Below are 19,653 nucleotides of genomic sequence, written 5' to 3' on the forward strand. Positions count from 1 at the left end.
TCTTTGCATGCTTGCACCTCTTCCTCACCTGTTCAAACCTATACTTGTCCTCACTACCTATACGCACACTTGCGCTTGTTACTTTATGTGCTCACCTGTGCGTACTCTGATAACACTGATCTTTGTCCTGGTCTCCTCTTCACGCCTTTTCAGTCACTTGCTCATCGGTGCGGTCCTATTCTCACCGGTCTTTGTCCTCTCTGCCTCTATGCACACTTGCGCCTTTTCATTCAACTGTGTATGCCTGCTCATACCTGTACCTGTCCTCACCTATGCACACTTGCGCTTGTTACTTAATGCACTTACCTGTGCACACCTGTCTTTGTCCTTCCCTCCTCTACGTGCGCTTGTCTCTTCCTACACCTGCTCACACATGTCTGTCCTCACCTCTAGGCACACATGTGCCTATACCTTCGTTTCTGAGTGCCTGCTCACACCGGTCTGTCCTCACCTCCTCTACGCACACCTGCTCACCTATATGCACACCAGCGCCTGCTCACACCGGTCTGTCCTCACCTCTATGCACACCTGCGCCTGCTCACACCTGCCTGTCCTCACCTCCTCTATGCACACCTGCTCACACCTGCCTGTCCTCACCTCCTCTATGCACACCTGCGCCTGCTCACACCTGCCTGTCCTCCCCTCCTCTACGCACACCTGCGCCTCTTCCTGCGCCTTCTCACACCTGTGTCTGTTCCTCTAGGTTGAGAACACTCCCGGTCCACCATGAGTTGGAGCTTCCTCACCCGCCTCTTGGAGGAGATCAACAATCATTCGACTTTCGTGGGCAAGGTGTGGCTGACCGTCCTGATCATCTTCCGCATCGTGCTGACAGCTGTGGGTGGAGAGTCCATCTACTATGATGAACAGAGTAAATTTGTGTGTAACACGCACCAACCTGGGTGCGAGAACGTGTGCTACGACGCCTTTGCGCCCCTCTCGCATGTGCGTTTCTGGGTCTTTCAGATCATCATGATCACCACCCCCTCCATCATGTACTTGGGCTTCGCCATGCACCGCATAGCTCGAGTGCCCGAAGGCGCTATGCGCTCCAAGAAGCCCCAGCGCATGCCTGTGGTGCATCGCGGCGCAGGGCGTGACTACGAGGAGGCCGAGGATAATGGCGAGGAGGACCCCATGATCTTTGAGGAGATCGAGGTTGAGAAGGAGAAGGCACCCGAGGAGAAGGGCAAGAAGCACGACGGGCGCCGGCGCATCAAGCAGGATGGCCTGATGAAGGTGTACGTGCTGCAGCTGCTGTTCCGCTCTGCCCTGGAGGTGGGCTTCCTCTTCGGCCAGTACATCCTGTATGGATTCGAGGTCATCCCCTCCTACGTCTGCACGCGCAGCCCTTGCCCACACACAGTGGACTGCTTCGTCTCCCGCCCCACCGAGAAGACCATCTTCCTTATCATCATGTATGTGGTGAGCAGCCTGTGCTTGCTGCTCAACCTTTGCGAGCTCTTCCACCTGGGGGTGGGAGGCATTCGCGACTCACTTGGGCGCCGAAAGCAGCAGTACCGTGACAACGTGCCTAGTGCCCCCCCTCAATACCAGTCTGTGCTGAAGAAGGGGAAGGTGCCCAACGGGAAGCTGGTCTTCGGTGAGAATATGGGCAGCAGGCCCGGTGAGCACTTTGCCATGCAGGAGCTCCCCGCGCACAGTGAACTGCAGCGACTGCGCAAGCACCTGAAGATGGCGCAGGAGCAGCTGGACCTGGCTTTCCAGCTCAACCAGTCTGCGGACAACGCGCAGCTGACGCGCAGCAGCAGCCCGGAATCCAACGGCATGGCGGCGGAGCAGAACCGGCTGAACTTCGCCCAGGAGAAGGAAGGCGCACCCTGTGAAAAATCTGGTGAGTATTAGGCCAGGGTAGAGTTTGTAGAACACTCTGCCATGCTATGTGGAGTTCTGCAAGCGACAGAGCGTTACATCGTGCCGTTCGAGCTGATTTTTAGCGCCGGGTGTTTGTCCCGCTTTGTAAAATCAGCGTGAACAGCACCACGTGCAGTGCAAGGGTGCTGCTTCTTGCTGCTGTCAAGTAAATGACCTACTTGAGCGGCAGTGTCCTCAACAAGGTTCCTCAACGTGAGCGGTAGCGACAACCTGCGTTGAGAAATCTTGCGGGGAGGTGGTCTGGAGTAAGATTTACCTGCTTGCGCTGCGCAGAGAGGGAAAAACTCACACCCAGCAGGCCTAGTGAGGATGGGACTGGGGGATGAAGTGGGCCTATAGGGTGGGCACAGCCACAGTCCTAATGTTTCCTCACAAACACCTTAATCCCCTATGGGTCCTGTAGATCAGTGGTCTTCCAACTTGTTAATGCCGCACCCCTCCAGTGGAAAAAAATAATCATGGCCCCACTCACTTTTTTTTTTCTCACAATTATTCTATTTAATTGACAGTTCTTAAATATGTCTAGACTTATTTAAACATTGCAGTGAAGTTCTATTACTGTTTTAAAAAGGAAATAAAATACATGATTGCCATACAAACGGTTTTGATCAGGCAGGCTTTACTAATGCGTACAAGGAACCACAGTGTGACCATTCGAAGAGGAGGGCAGTTCTAGCATTTTTTGGGTCCCTCCCCTTTGACACACGCCCAGCTAGGATGCAAATGACAAAAGATGCTCGTGGTGGCCCATTACCGAACGGCTTGCACCGCTCGCGTTTCCGCTTGAAAGAAAGCACTGTTGTCGGCGTAATGCTTCTTTTGACCAGAGCCCCCCCACCCGCCATCACTTGAGAGCTGCCCTCCAATTTGAAGACTCCTGCTCGAGATGCAGGCTGTTGCGATCTACTGCTAGTTTACAATATTTTAAATAAAGCGCCCATGAGAAGTCTCGCTGGGACCTCCCGAAATCCCTGAACTTATTCGGATTGAACACGTCTTTGCGTTGTTTTTGTGTTGGAACAACACTTGTTAAGTCGTCAGAAGCTTTGAATATGAGTTTTGCCCTAAACCAGAGGTCTCCAAACCGGTCCTGGAGGGCCGGATCCATGCCAGATTTTTTGGATATTCCCATTGAGATGCATGTAGTAATTTTAAAAATCTGGCATAGATCCGGCCCTCCAGGACCGGTTTGGAGACCCCTGCCCTAAACTGAGTGGTCGAGTGTCCTCCATAAAGAGAATGGTAGGCAGTAGTCTGTGACCCCATCACAAACTATTTTTGTGTAGCTTGCTCTGCCTTTCTGTCCGGGCCTTTGGACGTTAGCAATTATATATATTTGTTTGGGGGAGGGGGCAGGGGCGGTGCTCAAAACTGCAGCTAAAAGCCAATGGGGGTTTGTCTGCGCCTGGTTTTCATTGTGACGTGTGAGCAGTCTTCTGTGAACTACTCACTGATCGTACAAGTCTAAAGCGACTTGGAGACCTCGAGGCGCTCCAATGAGACATTGAAGCTGCAGGGTCCCAGTTCCACACCAGTTATGTCCAGGCCTTCCGAGGTGCAATCTAGAGCTTGATTTGGCCCCGTGCGGGTCCATAAGACTGGCAATCTCTGGGTGGCCATTAAATCAATGGGGTTCACCCACATAATCAAAGGACCTGGGTATGAATTGTATAAAGAAAACTGGTCCTTGACTGTAGTTTAAGTAAGCACTTGAATGAGATTCATTTGTTTTTCATTTATGCAGTTCAATTCGCATATATTGATTCAATCAAAAACAACGGGAGAGATATATTCAGTTATAAACCAAAGCAAAAAGGTTTGACACACAAGATTAATGAAAACCCAAGAATTGCAATTGCAATCAAAGTATAACCACACAATGTATATTCGTTATATCAAAAATGTATTTACAGTTATATAAAACAGTTGTCTAAACGGCGCAATAGACTATCAAGTATATAGTCAGTGAGGAAGGGAAAGGGGTGCTTAAGTGAAAAGGAAACTTGAAGGAAAAGAGACAAAGTAGATACACAGTTGTATTATTTACACAGAACAAAGCGGGATAGCCTCCACTGTCTTATATTATATGCCAGTCCCCTATGGTTGTTAATTGGGGGATATGGGGGAATGGACACTGGGAGGGATACAGGCAGGTCAATGGGTGGGCGTCGACGTTCCGACCCTGATGCTCTTGGGGTATTGGGGACCTCAGCTGCGGGTCTTCTTCAGGACACAAGAGGGTGGGGGGTTGAGCAGCGAACTTGCTGGGCCGTTATCCAACAGATCGTCTGGATAGAACACCAATGAAGTGGCAGGAATATAGACCTCCGTCTATGCTTCTGAAGAAATGAATCACCTAGTGTCTGTTGGTGGTCAAAGGATGTAAAAGCTTTAAGTCAGGCAGGTGTTCTGAGTAGAGCCGCTATGAGCAGTGATAGCGCGGTCCTACCGGTGCCCCCTCGGGCGTTCCGGCGTTTGTCCGAAAGTGAGCTCACTTTCGGAGAAACGCCGATCGAGACCACTACGGAAGACTGGCTCTCCAGTGATCTTCTGAATTGCTTGGCGGAACCCAGCCTAATCTTAGGATTTCCTTGGCGGTACCAGGCTTAATCTACACGAATGCTCGAGGTGAAAATCGGACTTGAAAAAAGCACAAAACCGGAGCAATACCACCGGAACGCCCGAGGGGGCACCGGTAGGACCGCGCTATCACTGCTCATAGCGGCTCTACTCAGAACACCTGCCTGACTTGAAGCTTTCATTTCTACAGAAGCATAGACGGAGGTCTATATTCCTGCCACTTCATTGGTGTTCTATCCAGACGATCTGTTGGATAACGGCCCAGCAAGTTCGCTGCTCAACCCCCTTGTGTCCTGAAGACCCGCAGCTGAGGTCCCCAATACCCCAAGAGCATCAGTGTCGGAACATCGACGCCCACCCATTGACCTGCCTGTATCCCTCCCAGTGTCCATTCCCCCATATCCCCCAATTAACAACTATAGGGGACTGGCATATAAGACAGCGGAGGCTATCCCGCTTTGTTCTGTGTAAATAATACAACTGTGTATCTACTTTGTCTCTTTTCCTTCAAGTTTCCTTTTCACTTAAGCACCCCTTTCCCTTCCTCACTGACTATACTCTTGATAGTCTATTGCGCCGTTTAGACAACTGTTTTATATAACTGTAAATACATTTTTGATATAACGAATATACATTGTGTGGTTATACTTTGATTTGCAATTCTTGGGTTTTCATTAATCTTGTGTGTCAAACCTTTTTGCTTTGGTTTATAACTGAATATATCTCTCCCGTTGTTTTTGATTGAATCAATATATGCGAATTGAACTGCATAAATGAAAAACAAATGAATCTCATTCAAGTGCTTACTTAAACTATAGTCAAGGACCAGTTTTCTTTATACGATCTCTGGGTGGCGCCAGGATTAACAAAGGTCCATGCTCTGCCCCCACCAGACCGGCACGCTCTGGGTGGCACCGGGTTCAACACAAGTCCCATGTGGCCTATTGGCTAGGGCGGTCGACCCTCGAGCTGGGGAACCAGGTTCGAGTCTCAACAGGGACTCTCCATATTCTGTGATTCTGGACAGGTCACTTAACCTCCACGTGCCTACCACAAAATGAATGTGTCAGTCTGTAATGCAGCTTGTGCTCATGTAAAGCGCTTTGAAACCTTCGGGTCTAGTTGCACTCCAATAATAATGTTCAATACCCTAAAGGCTGGCACGTTCTGGGTGGTGCTGTGGTCAACAACGGTCCATGTTTGGCCGATCAGACTGGCATGCTAATCCTGTTGGTGACAACAGGCTCAAAAGTCCAGTCTTGGCACCTGAGACTAATCCTCTGACAACAGGCTCAACGCAAGTCCATGCTTAAGACTTATCAAACTGGCACGCAGTTAATGGCGCCGGGCCCAACAAATGTCCATGCCTACTGCTCCCTAAGATTGGCACACCCTTCATGTGTGAGGCTCAACAAAGAGCCATGCTAGTCAGAGGTGGCCAATGCCACCTCTGATACCCCATCATTGTGGTGAGTATCCGCTTCCTGTTGGTGCCTTTGTGGCAGTGCCCGGCGTCCACGGCCAGGAGCAGGCGACGCCTACAGCTTCAGGAAGTGTTCCGCTTTGAGCAGCATCGACAGCCGGAGCGGCTCCTCGATTGGCCAAAGAACCTCCTGCTGCAGTTCACCACAAGCAATTGAAGGGAGAACCCCCACCCCCTTGCAAATGTATGGTTTCTATTTAGGTAGCTTTCCTTACCCTCCCCCACCCCCAGAGCTCTAGTTGTACCCCCTGTAATGCACTGAGCTGCACACTGACTGAGCTTAGCATTGTCAGTTTGTGACCCATCTGTATGCCCCCCTTCTCCAAGGTTTGTTAGCAGTGAGGGATGCTTCATCCTGTGAAGTAAGCCTAACCTGCTGGCCTTGTCTCTGCGCCCAGACTTCAGAGCTCGAATATACTGACTACATGTCGGACACCCCCCCCCCCGACCCCCACCCCGCGCACCACGTCACCATCTTTTGGGTACATTTAGCTCCATCGCTCAGGGTGAAGGCCACCACCTAAGGCGGTGGAGTGTCAAATGGGGGCTGCAAGGGATCCCAGGGGTGCCGGCTCTGGCCTTAAGAAGCACTATGCTGATAAGTGCTTTGTTTTAAGGGAGCTGCAAGAAGCCGCTCTGATGGGCACGCAGCAGCATCTTTGTCATTTATATCCTGGCTGGGGGAAGGTGTCAAAAGGGGACGGACCCCAAACATTCTTCAAACCTCCACCCCCACTTCTAGTCCCACTGTGGATACTAGTACACCTTAGTAAGGCCTGCCTGACCAGCATAGTATGTTTGGCAATCATGTATTTCAATGCATTTTTAAACAGTAATAGAACGTAACTGCGATGTTTTAAATAAGTCTAAACATATTTAAACATTCCTAATTTAAAAGAATAATTGTGGGAAATGTGAGCCCCTCCCTACCTATGATATGTGTGTGTATATGTTTGAGGCATATGAGCTGCAGATCACACACTATGCATAGATCGCCATCTGGTATGGACCCGGATGTTTGCACTTGTTTTTGTCTTGGAGACATTTTTGGAAGTTACGAGATAGGTGACTCCTCCTTTGGATGACCGTGCGCATGGGCATCAGCTCAATCTTCAGATTGCTTTTTCCACCATCTGGCTCAGATGATTATTGCGCTCCAGTTCGGTGCCATTACCGAAACCACTTTCTACAGTATTGTTTTCGATCGTGAACCCCAGTCGTCTCGCATCTCTCCAACGTCGAAGTCCTCTATTCTGATCACCGACGAGGGCCTTCGGGCCTACCTTAGCATCTGGCTCATAGAGGACACTTCTTGAATGTCCTTTCCATGTGGGTTGAAGTTTCGCCCACACCGATCTGCATGAGGTGTGTAACCTCTGCCTTTCACCGGAGCACGAGGCCAGAGACTGTAAAGCTTGTGCCTCTTTCCTCTCCAAGAAGACCATTCGGGATAGTCTAGCTCGCAGGACAATGTCTCGCTCGTCGACATCCATTCCCGACGACATCTTCCAAGAGCGTCAATGTACCAGAACGAGCGGGTCGAAGAACACAGCGCCTCCAAAGCTGAGGACGTCGACATCGAAAACCTCACTCCAGCGCAGCGGGTCGTAAGTGGAGACGTCGACCCCCTCCATGCACCATCCAAAAGGCTTTGGTCACACCTTCACCTTCGGGCCCAGGTGTACACACCGAGAGACTGCTTCCCATGCCCCGCGCTCTGGCTCGGCAAACAAGCCTATTAAGCCTTCAGGCTGCCACTCCGGCTTGAGTCAGCCTGCCGTCGGTACCAAAACACATCTCCACTATTCCTTCTCAGTCACACCTCCTCCCAACACACCACTCTCCTAAACCAGCCCCTCCACCGAGGGACGATGATGATGATGTTAGTTCTGACAACAAAGGGGAGGGTTCAGGTGAACAGCCACTTGGGGACCTTAGTCCACCTTCTACCCCTGACCCCTGGGACGATTACCACACTCCAGATGTCCCTAATGTTCCACAAGAGGATGTATACCCCTCTTACCCCTCTCGACTTTCCCCTCCAGAGGAGAGGACATAACCGGATTTAAACAATACCATGGGGTTAACTTCCATTTAGACCCAGTGGAAGAGGATTTTCTAATGGACACTTTTGACACATCACAAAGGACCACCTCTATCTTGCCTATGCTAAAAGGAGTCCTCGCGCATCCCCCCCGACGCTTTTAAAGATCCTGTCAGGGCTAGAGTTCTCAACCCCAGGATCGAGGAAAAAATACAAAGCTACCCCTGCCGACACAGCTTACATTAAAGGCTTGTATCCTTAGATTCACTAGTAGTCTCCAATGCCAGGAAAGAGCCAATTCTCAAACATCAGGTGATGCTCCACCCCCTGATAGAGTCCAAACTCTTGGACACCTCTGACAAAGAACACGGCCACAGGCAGCTAACATATGGCGTATTGCCAACACTCAAGCTTTTTTAGCCAGGTACAATACGATGAGTTGGAGACCTTATTACAGCACCTTCCAGACAAATATAAACTCGGGCCAATGACCTTATAGAAAAAGGAAAAATCATCACTTACACTTCCATTCGATGTGTCCTGGACGCAGCAGACACCACTTAAAGAGCAGTCAACACAAGTGTCGTTCAGCGTAGACCTGCTTGGCTACGCATTTCTGGTTTTAAACCAGAAGTACAAACTCCTATTTTAAACCAACCATTCGATCAGGAACACTTAGTTGGGCCTAATGTGGATTCTTCACTAGAAAAAATGAAAAAGGACACAGGCACAGCCAAATCCATGGGTGCATTGCAGTCGCAAGCTCCCAGATGATCCTGTCTTCGCTCCTTCTACAAAGGCACCTCCGGAGGCTACTCCTCTGACAACCCCTCCACCTCTTACAAGGCTCCCACCATTCACCAGAGGTTACCAGAGAGGCGGTTACAGAGGCAACAATAACCAATGTAGAGGCAGGACTAATCATACCAGATCTGCCTCCACACCTACCCAATGACTTCCCGACGCTCCCCCAGACCATTCTACTCCAGTTGGGGGACGAATACAACATTTCCCTCCTGTCTGGAACAACGTTACCACAGACAGGTGGGTGAGGCAAATCGTTCAGATTACTGTCTAGAACTTACTTCTATTCCTTTCCCCCCCCCACCATACCACCCAGACCCCAGACAGCGTCCGATGCCGTTAGAACATCTATTGCTACTCGAGCAGAAAGTCCTCTCCCTCCTACAGTAAGGTGCAATAGGACCTGTTCCCCTGCACCATCAAAACACAGGAGTTTACTTTCTGTATTTTCTCATTCCAAAAAAGGACAGCTCTCTGACCTATTCTAAACCTGAGACCCCTAAACCCGTACATACTCAGACCATTTCCACATGGTCACACTTCAACAGGTTCTTCCTCTCCTTTCCAAAAGGCGACCGTTCCTAGAGCCAGTTCCACAGAAAGTCATGACAGCAGACTCATCGCGCTCCGGCTGGGGAGCTCATCTATTGCATCACACCATGCCGGGCACGTGGACTCCTCAACAACAATCACTCCACATCAACCATCTGGAGTTATTTGTTTTGTTCCAAAAACAAGTATCAGGCAAAGCTGTCCTAGTCGGATCAGACAACGTGACTGCAATGTACTACATACAGAAGCAAAGTGGGACACACTCCCTACAACTCTCCCAACTAGCACAAAATATATGGAGTTGGGCTATTACCCAGAACATCTTTCTCCTAGCCCAACATGTTCCAGGAGTCCAGAACAATATAGCAGACCTGTTAAGTCGTCAAACGGAACAGATTCATGAGTGGGCACTTCATCCGCAAGTTCTTCAACCGTTTGTCCACATGTGGGGACAACCAGATATAGACCTCTTCGTCACACACACGAAAATGCCCATGCTTCGCCGCCAGATATCCACACCCATTGTCCAAAGGCAATGCGATATGGATGTATTTGTATGTCAGATTTGCGTACGCTTTCCTCCTCTCCCACTCATTCCACTGGTGGTGCGCAAACTGCATCAACACTCACTGACACTTATCCTAGTTGCTCCAACATGTGCTAGACAACCGTGGTACACAATATTGCTAGAACTATCAGTACTCCCACACCAAAACGTACAACTCTCCCCACGCCTCTTAACCCAGAACCCTGGAGAGATCAGACACCCGGACCCAGCACAGCTCAGCCTAGCGATCTGGCGCCTGAGGTCTTAGTTTGGTTACCTTAACCTTCCCCTGATTGTATGAACGTTATCAAAGAAGCTAGACGCCCCACCACTAGAGCCTGCAACGCAGCCAAGTGGAAAAGATTTATTATATACTTTAATATCAGTCCATTAGATGTGTCTACTCAACACATCATATGTTCTCTATTACATCTTCAAAGGTCGAGCCTAGCATACACCTTTTAGGTTGCACCTCGCTGCCATTGCAGCCTACTTACAGAATAGGCAACATTTATCGCTATTCAGAGTACCTGCCAACAAAGCCTTTATGGAAGGCCTCAAGAATGACTCCTCCCAGGGTACCACCCTCATCTGTGTGCAATTTGAATCTTGTTCTCACAAGACTAATGGGCCCTCCATTCGAACCTCTGCATAAACGCGAGTTACAATTTCTTACATGGAGAGTCTCTTTCCTAGTGGCCATTACTTCCCTTGGAGTTTGTGAGATACAAGCACTCCCTATTCAAGAACCATTATTACAACCCCATCATAACAAAGTGGTCCTTAAAACCAATCCAAAATTCCTTCCTAAGGTTATTTCTCCCTTTCACCTCAGTCAGTCTGTGGAGTTGCCAGTTTTCTTCTCGCAACCACAAACCGTCGCAGAAAGAGCTCCACATACTCTGGATGTAAAAAAAAACACTCCTTTATAACATTGAAAGAACAAAACCTTTTCGTAAAATAAAACCACTTTTTGTGTCTTTCTCCCCGCCACATAAAGGCAATCCCATATCAGAATCTGGAATTGCAAGGTGGATTGTCAAATGCATAAAATTTGCTATCACAGAGCAAAACGTACATTATCTGTTCCTCCTTAATCCCACTCTACCCACAAAATAGGGGCTTCAATGGCCTTCTTAGGGCACATTCCCTTACATGATATCTGCAAAGCAGCTACGTGGTCTACACCACACACATTCACAAACCACTGTTGTGTAGATGTGCGAACAAGACAACAAGCTAGTGTGGGCCAAGCTGTACTTAAAACACTATTTCAAACTACTGCAATAGATACAGGTAGTCGCAGCCAAGGATGGGTACTGCTATACAATCTCTGCATAGTGTGTGATCTGCAGTTCCTATGCCTCGAAAGGAAACTGCTACTTCCCAGTATGCATCTGTTCTTGGCATGTAGAGCTGCCGATTCACACACTCCCACCCGCCTCCCCGGCTGCCATTATCTGTTTCAGTATTATATTTAGATAGAGCATACATGGGCATCTTTTCTGTTTCTTACAAAACTCCATCTCCCTGCTGGTAAAAACCAATCTGAAGATGGAGCCGATGCCCAAGCGCAGTATCATCCAAAGGAGGAGTCACCGATCTCGTGACTTCCAAAGACTTCTCTAAGACAAAAACAAGTGCAAACATCCGGGCCCAACACCAGATGGAGATCTATGCATAGTGTGTGGATCTGCAGCTCTACATGCCGAGAACAGGTGCATACTGGTAAATAGCATTTTTCTTTTTGTTCATGGGGTTCGGCAACATTGAAAAGTTTGAAGCCGACGGCCTGAGGAGAGCTTTACTCCTGTCCTGTTATCACCTGAGACTCTCGGGTGATAACAGGTCCTCAGTGCACCCCTGTGACCACCACTTATTGTCTGGACTCTGGAGGAAGGCGAGCTGCTGCTCCAGGCTGAGCAGGGTTTAAATCTCTCCGGAGCGGGTCCCAACGCAGACTCACCGCGTGCCCCTGGCCCCCGCGACTCTGTTCAGTGCTCATGCGGCTACAACTGTTCGCGGGTTGGTTTGTTATTAACTACAAACCCCCGCCTAACCTCCAACAGCTAAGATGTAAAGCAACGTACAGCAATGCAGAGCAAATTTGTACCGCCCCTACAAAACGAGCATTGGCAAAGCCAGCGGGCCTGTTTATAATTGAAGATGCCTCTTCAGTTATTGGCGAGGTTAGATAAATACATCATTTAATAATGCATTATTTACAAAACCATCATGAGCAGCACCCTAAATCCTCTTTCAGACACACACCATCTCTGGTTCCGGCACACCCACAGCCGGGACCACCTCAGACAGCAGACTCAGAAGTGTGAAAAGAAAACAACACCATCTATGCATCCGCATAATATAAATAACGTATACATAGATCTATTCATACATGCACTTGGAGTCCTTCCTTCACCTATGCATCGATTCAACCTCCCACTGACCCATCCATGCATTTACGCACTTAACCTGGGTACAATTCTACACCAAACCCAAACCGCAAGCGCATACAAGAGGAGTCAAAAATGCTAGTAAAAAAATGTCACTGTACAAACCTTTCTGTCATATGCTTGCAAAAAATGAAATGTAGCAGGTGTCGGCCATCTTGGAATGGTACTTGGAACAATGTTTATAGTGTAACCATCTACCCGTAAACGCCTATTGGTTTTAATGTGTGCTTTTCAGTCGGCCTGCGGTCTTTGGCTTCTGACATTACCAATCAGGCCAGTAACCTTGATCGTTGGCTTGCCACGAAAACCAACTTTGGCCCCCTGCGCATATGTTTCAATAAAATTAGAAATCGGTACAAATTACAAAATTACATCTGACAAAACACTAAACTACCCCTCCTGAGGATTATCACAGGGCGATCCCGCTTGTTTTTTTTAAATCAGACTGGGTGTCCAGCAACAACACCTTTGCCAACCGCAGTGCTCTGAAGCCCACCTAACAAAATACTTGTCTGCTGCCTTTGACACAGAGGACAATCGGCCCGGGCGCGGAGGCTTTTTGGCTTGAATGTAGGCTGTTCATGATGTCAGGTTGCGAAGTTTAAAAATGATGAAATAATGAAGTAATACGATTAAAAAGTGTTGCCTTATGCTGCATAATTGACTCTACTGTGCCACATAATTTGGCTCCATCCCGCCGCATAATTGCAGTGGCCCTGCAACCTATGTGGCAGCTCCAGATAAGTAGCCATCTAGACGGCCCGTGGTCTTTCGGGAGAGACCCTTCAAGGGCTCCTGCTCCTGGCACCACTTCTGGCCTTGGCATTTTGTCAGAACTCCCACCAGCTTTGCAGCCATGGTCCTCCATTTCTTGCTGTTTTTCAGGGATCCTCTAGTTGGCTGGTGGTCACAACTGGGAGTGTATGGGGACCCCCTGGGCCCTCTGGTTGTGGTGGGACAGGGGGGGGGGGTGGTCCATTCAAACCCTGGTTTCTTCTAGGAGAGCCAATCCTTGTGCTCATCCCATCATGGGCCTGTCTGCTGGGACGGTTAAGAGGACTCTTGGTGCTATCCAATGCATGTCTTCTTCCAAGGCGGGCTGCAGGGTTGGATAATTTTTTCAACAATATATTTAAACTTGATTTTTTTTCTTTTTTTTGCCCACTCAGGCTTCTGACCCGGCCCATAGCGGCGAAGACCACTCATCTGACTGGAAGATTCCTTACGTTTCATTCCTGAACCAGCTGGAATATTTATCGTGGCGAGAACCACTGGAAAGCGCAGACAAGGGACCGCCTTCTGCAGAGGGCGGCGCAGAAAGACTCTCTGTAGCATTTGGATTTTTTTTTATATTTAGAAGTAATTTTGTAATAGTTTCTATTTTTATCTTTTTTAATTTTGTGATACTGAGGTAGTGAAAGCAGAGATTCCATTGGAATATTCAGGGCTCTCTTGCTGAAAAAGGGACCAGGTGATGCTATTTAAAAAAGGGATTTTTTTAAATGTTATTTTGTCGCTATGAACTGTAACGAGAGTAGTGCTTAGAGCGCCCCCTGGGGGCGGGGAGGATCTGGCTGTTTTCTAGCAGGTCTGATTACGTGATGGTACAATTGTTCACTGCCTTAAACGTGCTTGGGGGTGCGGGGCGCCGTGCACAAAATAGTTTACAGTCCGGAGAAAACACTAGTGCAAAGTACACATCCGTCAAGGATGAAAGTGTGAACTTGCCCTTCCAACGGTGGGCGCCTGCAGGCGCTGTTGACTGACCACGGCCTCTACTGGCCTTAGACTGAAATTGCCCATCGTGGAAGGGCCACTTAAGGTCCTATAGAATGAAATGCCTGCCCACTGCTGGGGCAAAACAGGGGCCATGAACTGCTAACCCTCCCCTGTGTGCCCTGCCGGGGCTAGTACTGCACTTGGTAACCCAGCAAGGGTGAAAAATTAATAATACCCCTCTTCCCAACCCCCTCCCCCCCAACCCCCATCACATTTCACTCCATCAGACCCTTCAGGGCCCAAACACTGAACATGCCACCCTTCTGTGAACCCATTGTCCCTTGCGACGAGCCATGGATGAACACCCCCCCCCCCCCCCCCCACACACACACACCCACACACACATCTCCCAATACTACCCCTTGAGGGGCCATGGACTGCAGGTCCCTCATCTACTTCCATCACTCCCTCCTTGGAACTCGTCTCCCCCTCCCATCTCCCCCGCCCCTCCCCCTGCATCATCCAGTCACCCGTTGCAATGTCCCATTCAGTGGACCCCAGATTGGGTAGCGGCAGCAGAGCTCAGCTTGCAGTTGACTCCGCTACCTTCCACACAAACTAGACATTCCCAGTTTGATGCAAGTCCAGGGACTGCCCTTCTAGCTCCCTTCCTGAGCTTTCAGGACCAATACAGGGGTTTGTAGTGTGCATGGCCCCCCTTGATAACCAGAAACCCACACACTGGTGTGGAGGTCCCGCCCTCACACCGAAAGCCTCTCTTGGGGCATGGTTGGGCACCCTACCTTTGAGCAGACCAAAACTTACACATTCCTCAGGCATTCTGAACTGTTTCAACCGGTGCATTTTTTTTTCTCTTCTAAATGCAGTTTAAGCCAAAGCGCCCCAGGCCGGTGGCTGCAATAGTACTTTTTAGGGAGCTGGGATTGGCTGCCAGGCTGCTGTTCTGTTTAGGGGGGTAGTGACATGGATATTGTCCATTTTTTCCCCCCATGATCTTCCCTCTTGCATTATCAGACTAACACAAGGAGGCTTTGCCTCTGGAGAACCCGTGCCTGGTCTGTGAGGTTTCAGAACATGCCGCACTCGGACGGCGGTGTCCTGAAGGCTCTTACCCAGGGATCAATCCGGGCAGCACTTTTACTATTCGAAGGCCTGGATCAAGACTTGGGTCTTATTGAGGTGTGCTTAGAGCCGATAGATGTCCCCCTTTCACCCAATGAAGAGTCCTGGAGCTGCGCTCTGATAGGTCTCTTGTACCAAATAAAGGGTCCTGGTGCTGCTCTCCGATAGGTCGGCCCCTTATACCCAATAAAGGGTCCCAGAGATGCATTCTGATGGGTCTCCTCTTGACCCAATAAAGGGTCATGGAGCTGCGCTCTGATAGGTCTTCCCTTCAACCCAATAAAGGGTCATGGAGCTGCGCTCCGATAGGTCGTCCCTTGCACCCAATGATGAGTCCTTTTACTTCATTCCTATTTTGCAAAGGGGGAGGGGGGGCGGGGGGGTTCTGAACAGGCTCACTCCTTACCTCTGTAACCGATGTAAGTTCAGTTACCTATTCTTTGTGCTTTTTTATCCCTACGCTCCAGGAACTTGATGTACCCCCAGGGCTAAGACACCCCTGAAGCAGCAAAGGTACTTCTAACTGTATGCTTCAAACTGTATAATACAGGTCACAAGGCATTGGGGGGCTCTGCTCCCCCCACACATCTGGCTGCAAACTGCACAGTATAGGTCCCACAGCAGAGGGGCGTGGGCTCTGACCCTCCCATCTGACTATGCTGCAAACCCTATAGTACAGGTCACACAGCAGTGTGGGGGGGATCTCTGCTTCCCCTGCCCCCCCAACCCTGACTGCATGCTGCAAATCGCACAATACAGGGGTGCGGGATCTGCCCCCCACACGAGTCTCAGGGATTATGCCAGCAAGGGAGTGTGGGTTTGGAGGGGTATAATAGACCACAATATGGGGCGGTTAGGATTACACTAGCAAAGGGGGGCGGATCACCTCAAAACCCTCGTGCCTTATCCTGCATTAAGAAGCCAAACAATAATATGTTGATCTATCCATGCTGGAAAAGCTTGAAGTTTTGTGATCATCTCAACTGTTTGTACACTTTTCTACCTGTTTTGTAATCCAAATATTTTGTATGGACTTTTTTTATATTATCAGTAAAAACTGGTTCATTTTGTAAAAATGCATTGTCTTGTGGTTCTTGGACTTTGAGTTGGATTCCAAAAGTCTTCTGGGCGGTGGGATGGGATTGATCTCTCCCAACACTTGGGCACAACATTTGAATTGTCCTCGAAGTAGGGTGCAACGGAGCCCACGCCGATGTGCCATCAAGCTTGTCTCCTCCACCACGCCCTGCCCTCCCCTGGCTCTTGCCATCTTGCAGCTATGCCCGGGACTTCCTTGCTTTGCTACGTATTCGTCACTGAAGAAGGGAGCCGGCTTGTGATTGTGTGAAGGTTCACCTTGAGCCGATATATGTGCGGCGATGTCCAAGCAGCACACCTTGCTTCATTTCTCCTTTTGCGCTCCTCGTACCAAACCCCTCCTTGTGTGACGTCACACATAAGCCCTGGACTCAAGTCCGCATCTTCAGATACTACTTTTAGCCGTTGTGCATGGAAGCGTTGGGGAGAGCTTCAGGAAGGAAACTGTTTTGGTGTTTTTTCATAATTGATAGAGGAAAGTGGATTGGTGATTACCAATAGCATGAAGAGAGAATCAAAAATACCCCGAAGCCGCTGAGGAACACAGCTGAGCAGATCAATGTAGCAAGGTCACATGGTCGGTCGGAGAAAGGACCATGCAGCATCCCCCCATTAGATCCTGCCAAGTGCCACCAAGTATGCACAGGACACATGGTCCGCAACCTCCTCCCTAAAGACCACGGTGCAGAGGGCTGCATAGCGTGCAGAGTTCTTGCCCAAGACCATATGGGGAAGCCGGAAGCAGGTACACTACACTAGGCATTGCCGCAATGGCAGCGAGAGTCCCTATCAGACCAGGACTTGTCAAGCTATGACAGACATTCTAGAAATTGTAGGTTTGAGGCATATGAGCTGTGCTGTGCATAGATCGCCATCTACTGTTGGGTTTGGATGTTTGCACTTTGTTTTTCTTCAAGGAAGTATTTCAAGTCACGGGGTAGGTGGCTCCTCCTTTCAGTTATAGTGCGCATCAGCATCAACTCCAATGTTAAGTTGTTTGAGGCATATGAGCTGCAGATACTACACTTAGCATTAGATCGCCACCTGGTGTTGGGCTCAGATTGCAAGTTGTTGTCGTCTTTCAAAAAGTCTTTGTAGTCACAAGATAGGTGACTCCTCCCTTGGACAATAGTGCGCATGGTCATCGGCTCCATCCTTAGATTGTTTTTTTTTTTTTGCCACTGGGTTCGGATGAGCTTTTTCCGCTCAGTCTAGAAATAGACTTCAAGCACTTCGAAGCGCAAAAAAACTTACCAAAACTTTCTAAACTAACTTCGATATGGACTAATAGTTTCGAATCCATCAGCTCGATTCCGGTCGTCGATGCGGGCCGTTGAGCCTATCCACGCCGTGAGGCCTACACCTCATGGAAAGGATGCCATTCAAGAGATGCCCCGGATGTGGAGCAAAGTTTCCACGCAGTGACCAACATGAGCTATGCAACCTGTGCTTATCGCCAGAACACGACGAATCCAGCTGTACAGCCTGCACGTCCTTTCGATTCAAGAAAATAATCCGAGATCGGAGGGCCCGTCGACCGGACCCGCAGAGATCAGCTCCGGAAGTGGTGGATATCTTCGAGGGGGTTCTGCTTGTTCCCGAAGAAGATTCAGATTATCTCCGGATCGTATCAGAGGCAGATGACTCCATACCATAGGGTCACCATGTGAGTACTACTGCTGCTGCACCACACACAGCACCCAGATCGAAGGCAAAGGTCAACACTCTGCCTCTGGGGCCCAGTCGCGACCGAAAAACCACTTCGACAGCCCTCCATCGAGCCCGGCTCCGAAGGAAGTAACTAAGCCTTCCGGTAGCTCGGTACCGAGCAAACCGCATGTGCCGATCCCACCAGCTCCCTCTGCAACGAAACCGAAAGAAGTCTCGGCGTCTAAACCGTCGACTTCTAAAGACAAGGGTATGAAGCTAGCGTCCGACGCCTCACAGCTGACTAGACCAGCTTCCACTCTGTAGACACCATCTTCGGTGCCGAAACTGACAAGGCCTGATTCAGACGCGTCCAAGACCTCGAAACAGCCTAAGACACCGAAAACAACACCTTCGGTGTCAAACTACGCCAAAGGACACTGTAACACCTCCTAAGGCTGAAGACCAGCAACAACCTCGTCTGGTACCGAAGAAATCGGTGCTGACAAAGGTTCCACAAGGAGAAGAACTTTTCCAGCCAGATCCTCTGCATAAGAAGATCTATATTGACCCAAAAACAGGTTAGGTGTCCACTACACCTCACAAGAAAAGGAAGACCGATGAAACATCCACACCTGTGGTTCCTGCCAAGGAGAAGGACTTTGCCACATCCCCTATGCAGCCTTCTTCACCTGTACTTCCTTCTCCTTCATTTCCTGCTCCTCTTAACAATTCACCACAGAGGTCTCCTTCACATTCTCCTCTCTTATCACCACACTCAGCTCAAAATGATGAGTATAGTTTAGGAGGAGGGATAGACACAGATGAGCCTTTCCCATACTCTACAGGTGACACGGTCTGGGAGTACCCAAACCCACAGGATACACCAGATATTCCTGACCCACAGTCATACCCATCACAACCTTCTCCCCCAGAAGATAACATTGTATTTGGGCACCTATTGAACAGAGCTGCCATTTACCATGGGGGCACTACGCATTCTGATGAGGCAGAGGAAGACTTTCTCTTAGATACATTTGACCAATCGCAAAGATCTGTCCAAATTCTTCCTATGATAAAAGGGGTCACCAAACATGCACCTGGAATTTTTAAAGACCCTGTACGTACTAGAATTTTAAATCCTAGAATTGAGAAAAAATATAGGCCTGCACCTGCAGATCCAATCTACATTAAAGGACAACTACCATTAGATTCACTAGTTGTGTCAAATGCTATGAATAGAGCAAACTTCAGGTGAGGCACCCCTACCTGATAAAGAATCCAAGGTAATAGATGCCTCAGGCAAAAGAATAGCTGCACAAGCTACCAACATATGGCGTATAGCTAATACACAAGCCCTCCTATCATGATATGATAGGGCTCATTATGATCAATTAGAGAAACTGCTAGAACATCTACCTGACCAATATAAGGCGCAGGGAACTAACCTCATACAGGAAGGCAAGCTTATTTCTAATGCCTCAGTCAAGTGCGCACCAGATGTAGCGGATACTGTGTCTAGAGCTGTAAATACCAGTGTCTTACTTAGAAGACCTGCGTGGCTACGCATTTCAGGATTTAAACAGGAAGTTCAAACTACCATTTTAAATCAACCCTTTAATCAAAACCAATTGTTTGGTCTAGAAGTAGACACAGCACTTGAGAAGATGAAAAAGTATACAGA

The 19,653-nt window shown here is 49.1% G+C and overlaps 1 protein-coding gene across 1 annotated transcript in view; it reads left to right on the plus strand.

Moving 5' to 3' along the window:
- The window catches only part of LOC147729477 (gap junction gamma-1 protein-like), a 37,661-nt gene extending 21,359 nt beyond the window's left edge, over nucleotides 1–16,302 (plus strand). The window contains exons 2-3 of the mRNA XM_086954341.1: nucleotides 704–1,855; nucleotides 13,532–16,302. Coding sequence (XP_086810467.1) covers nucleotides 727–1,855; nucleotides 13,532–13,539 — 1,137 coding nt within the window. The 5' untranslated portion in view covers nucleotides 704–726 and the 3' untranslated portion in view covers nucleotides 13,540–16,302. The remainder of the gene's footprint in view (nucleotides 1–703; nucleotides 1,856–13,531) is intronic.
- The last annotated feature ends 3,351 nt before the right edge of the window (nucleotides 16,303–19,653 follow it).

This window comes from Lissotriton vulgaris, chromosome 2_1, assembly GCF_964263255.1.
Source record: "Lissotriton vulgaris chromosome 2_1, aLisVul1.2, whole genome shotgun sequence".
Lineage (NCBI taxonomy): Eukaryota > Metazoa > Chordata > Amphibia > Caudata > Salamandridae > Lissotriton > Lissotriton vulgaris.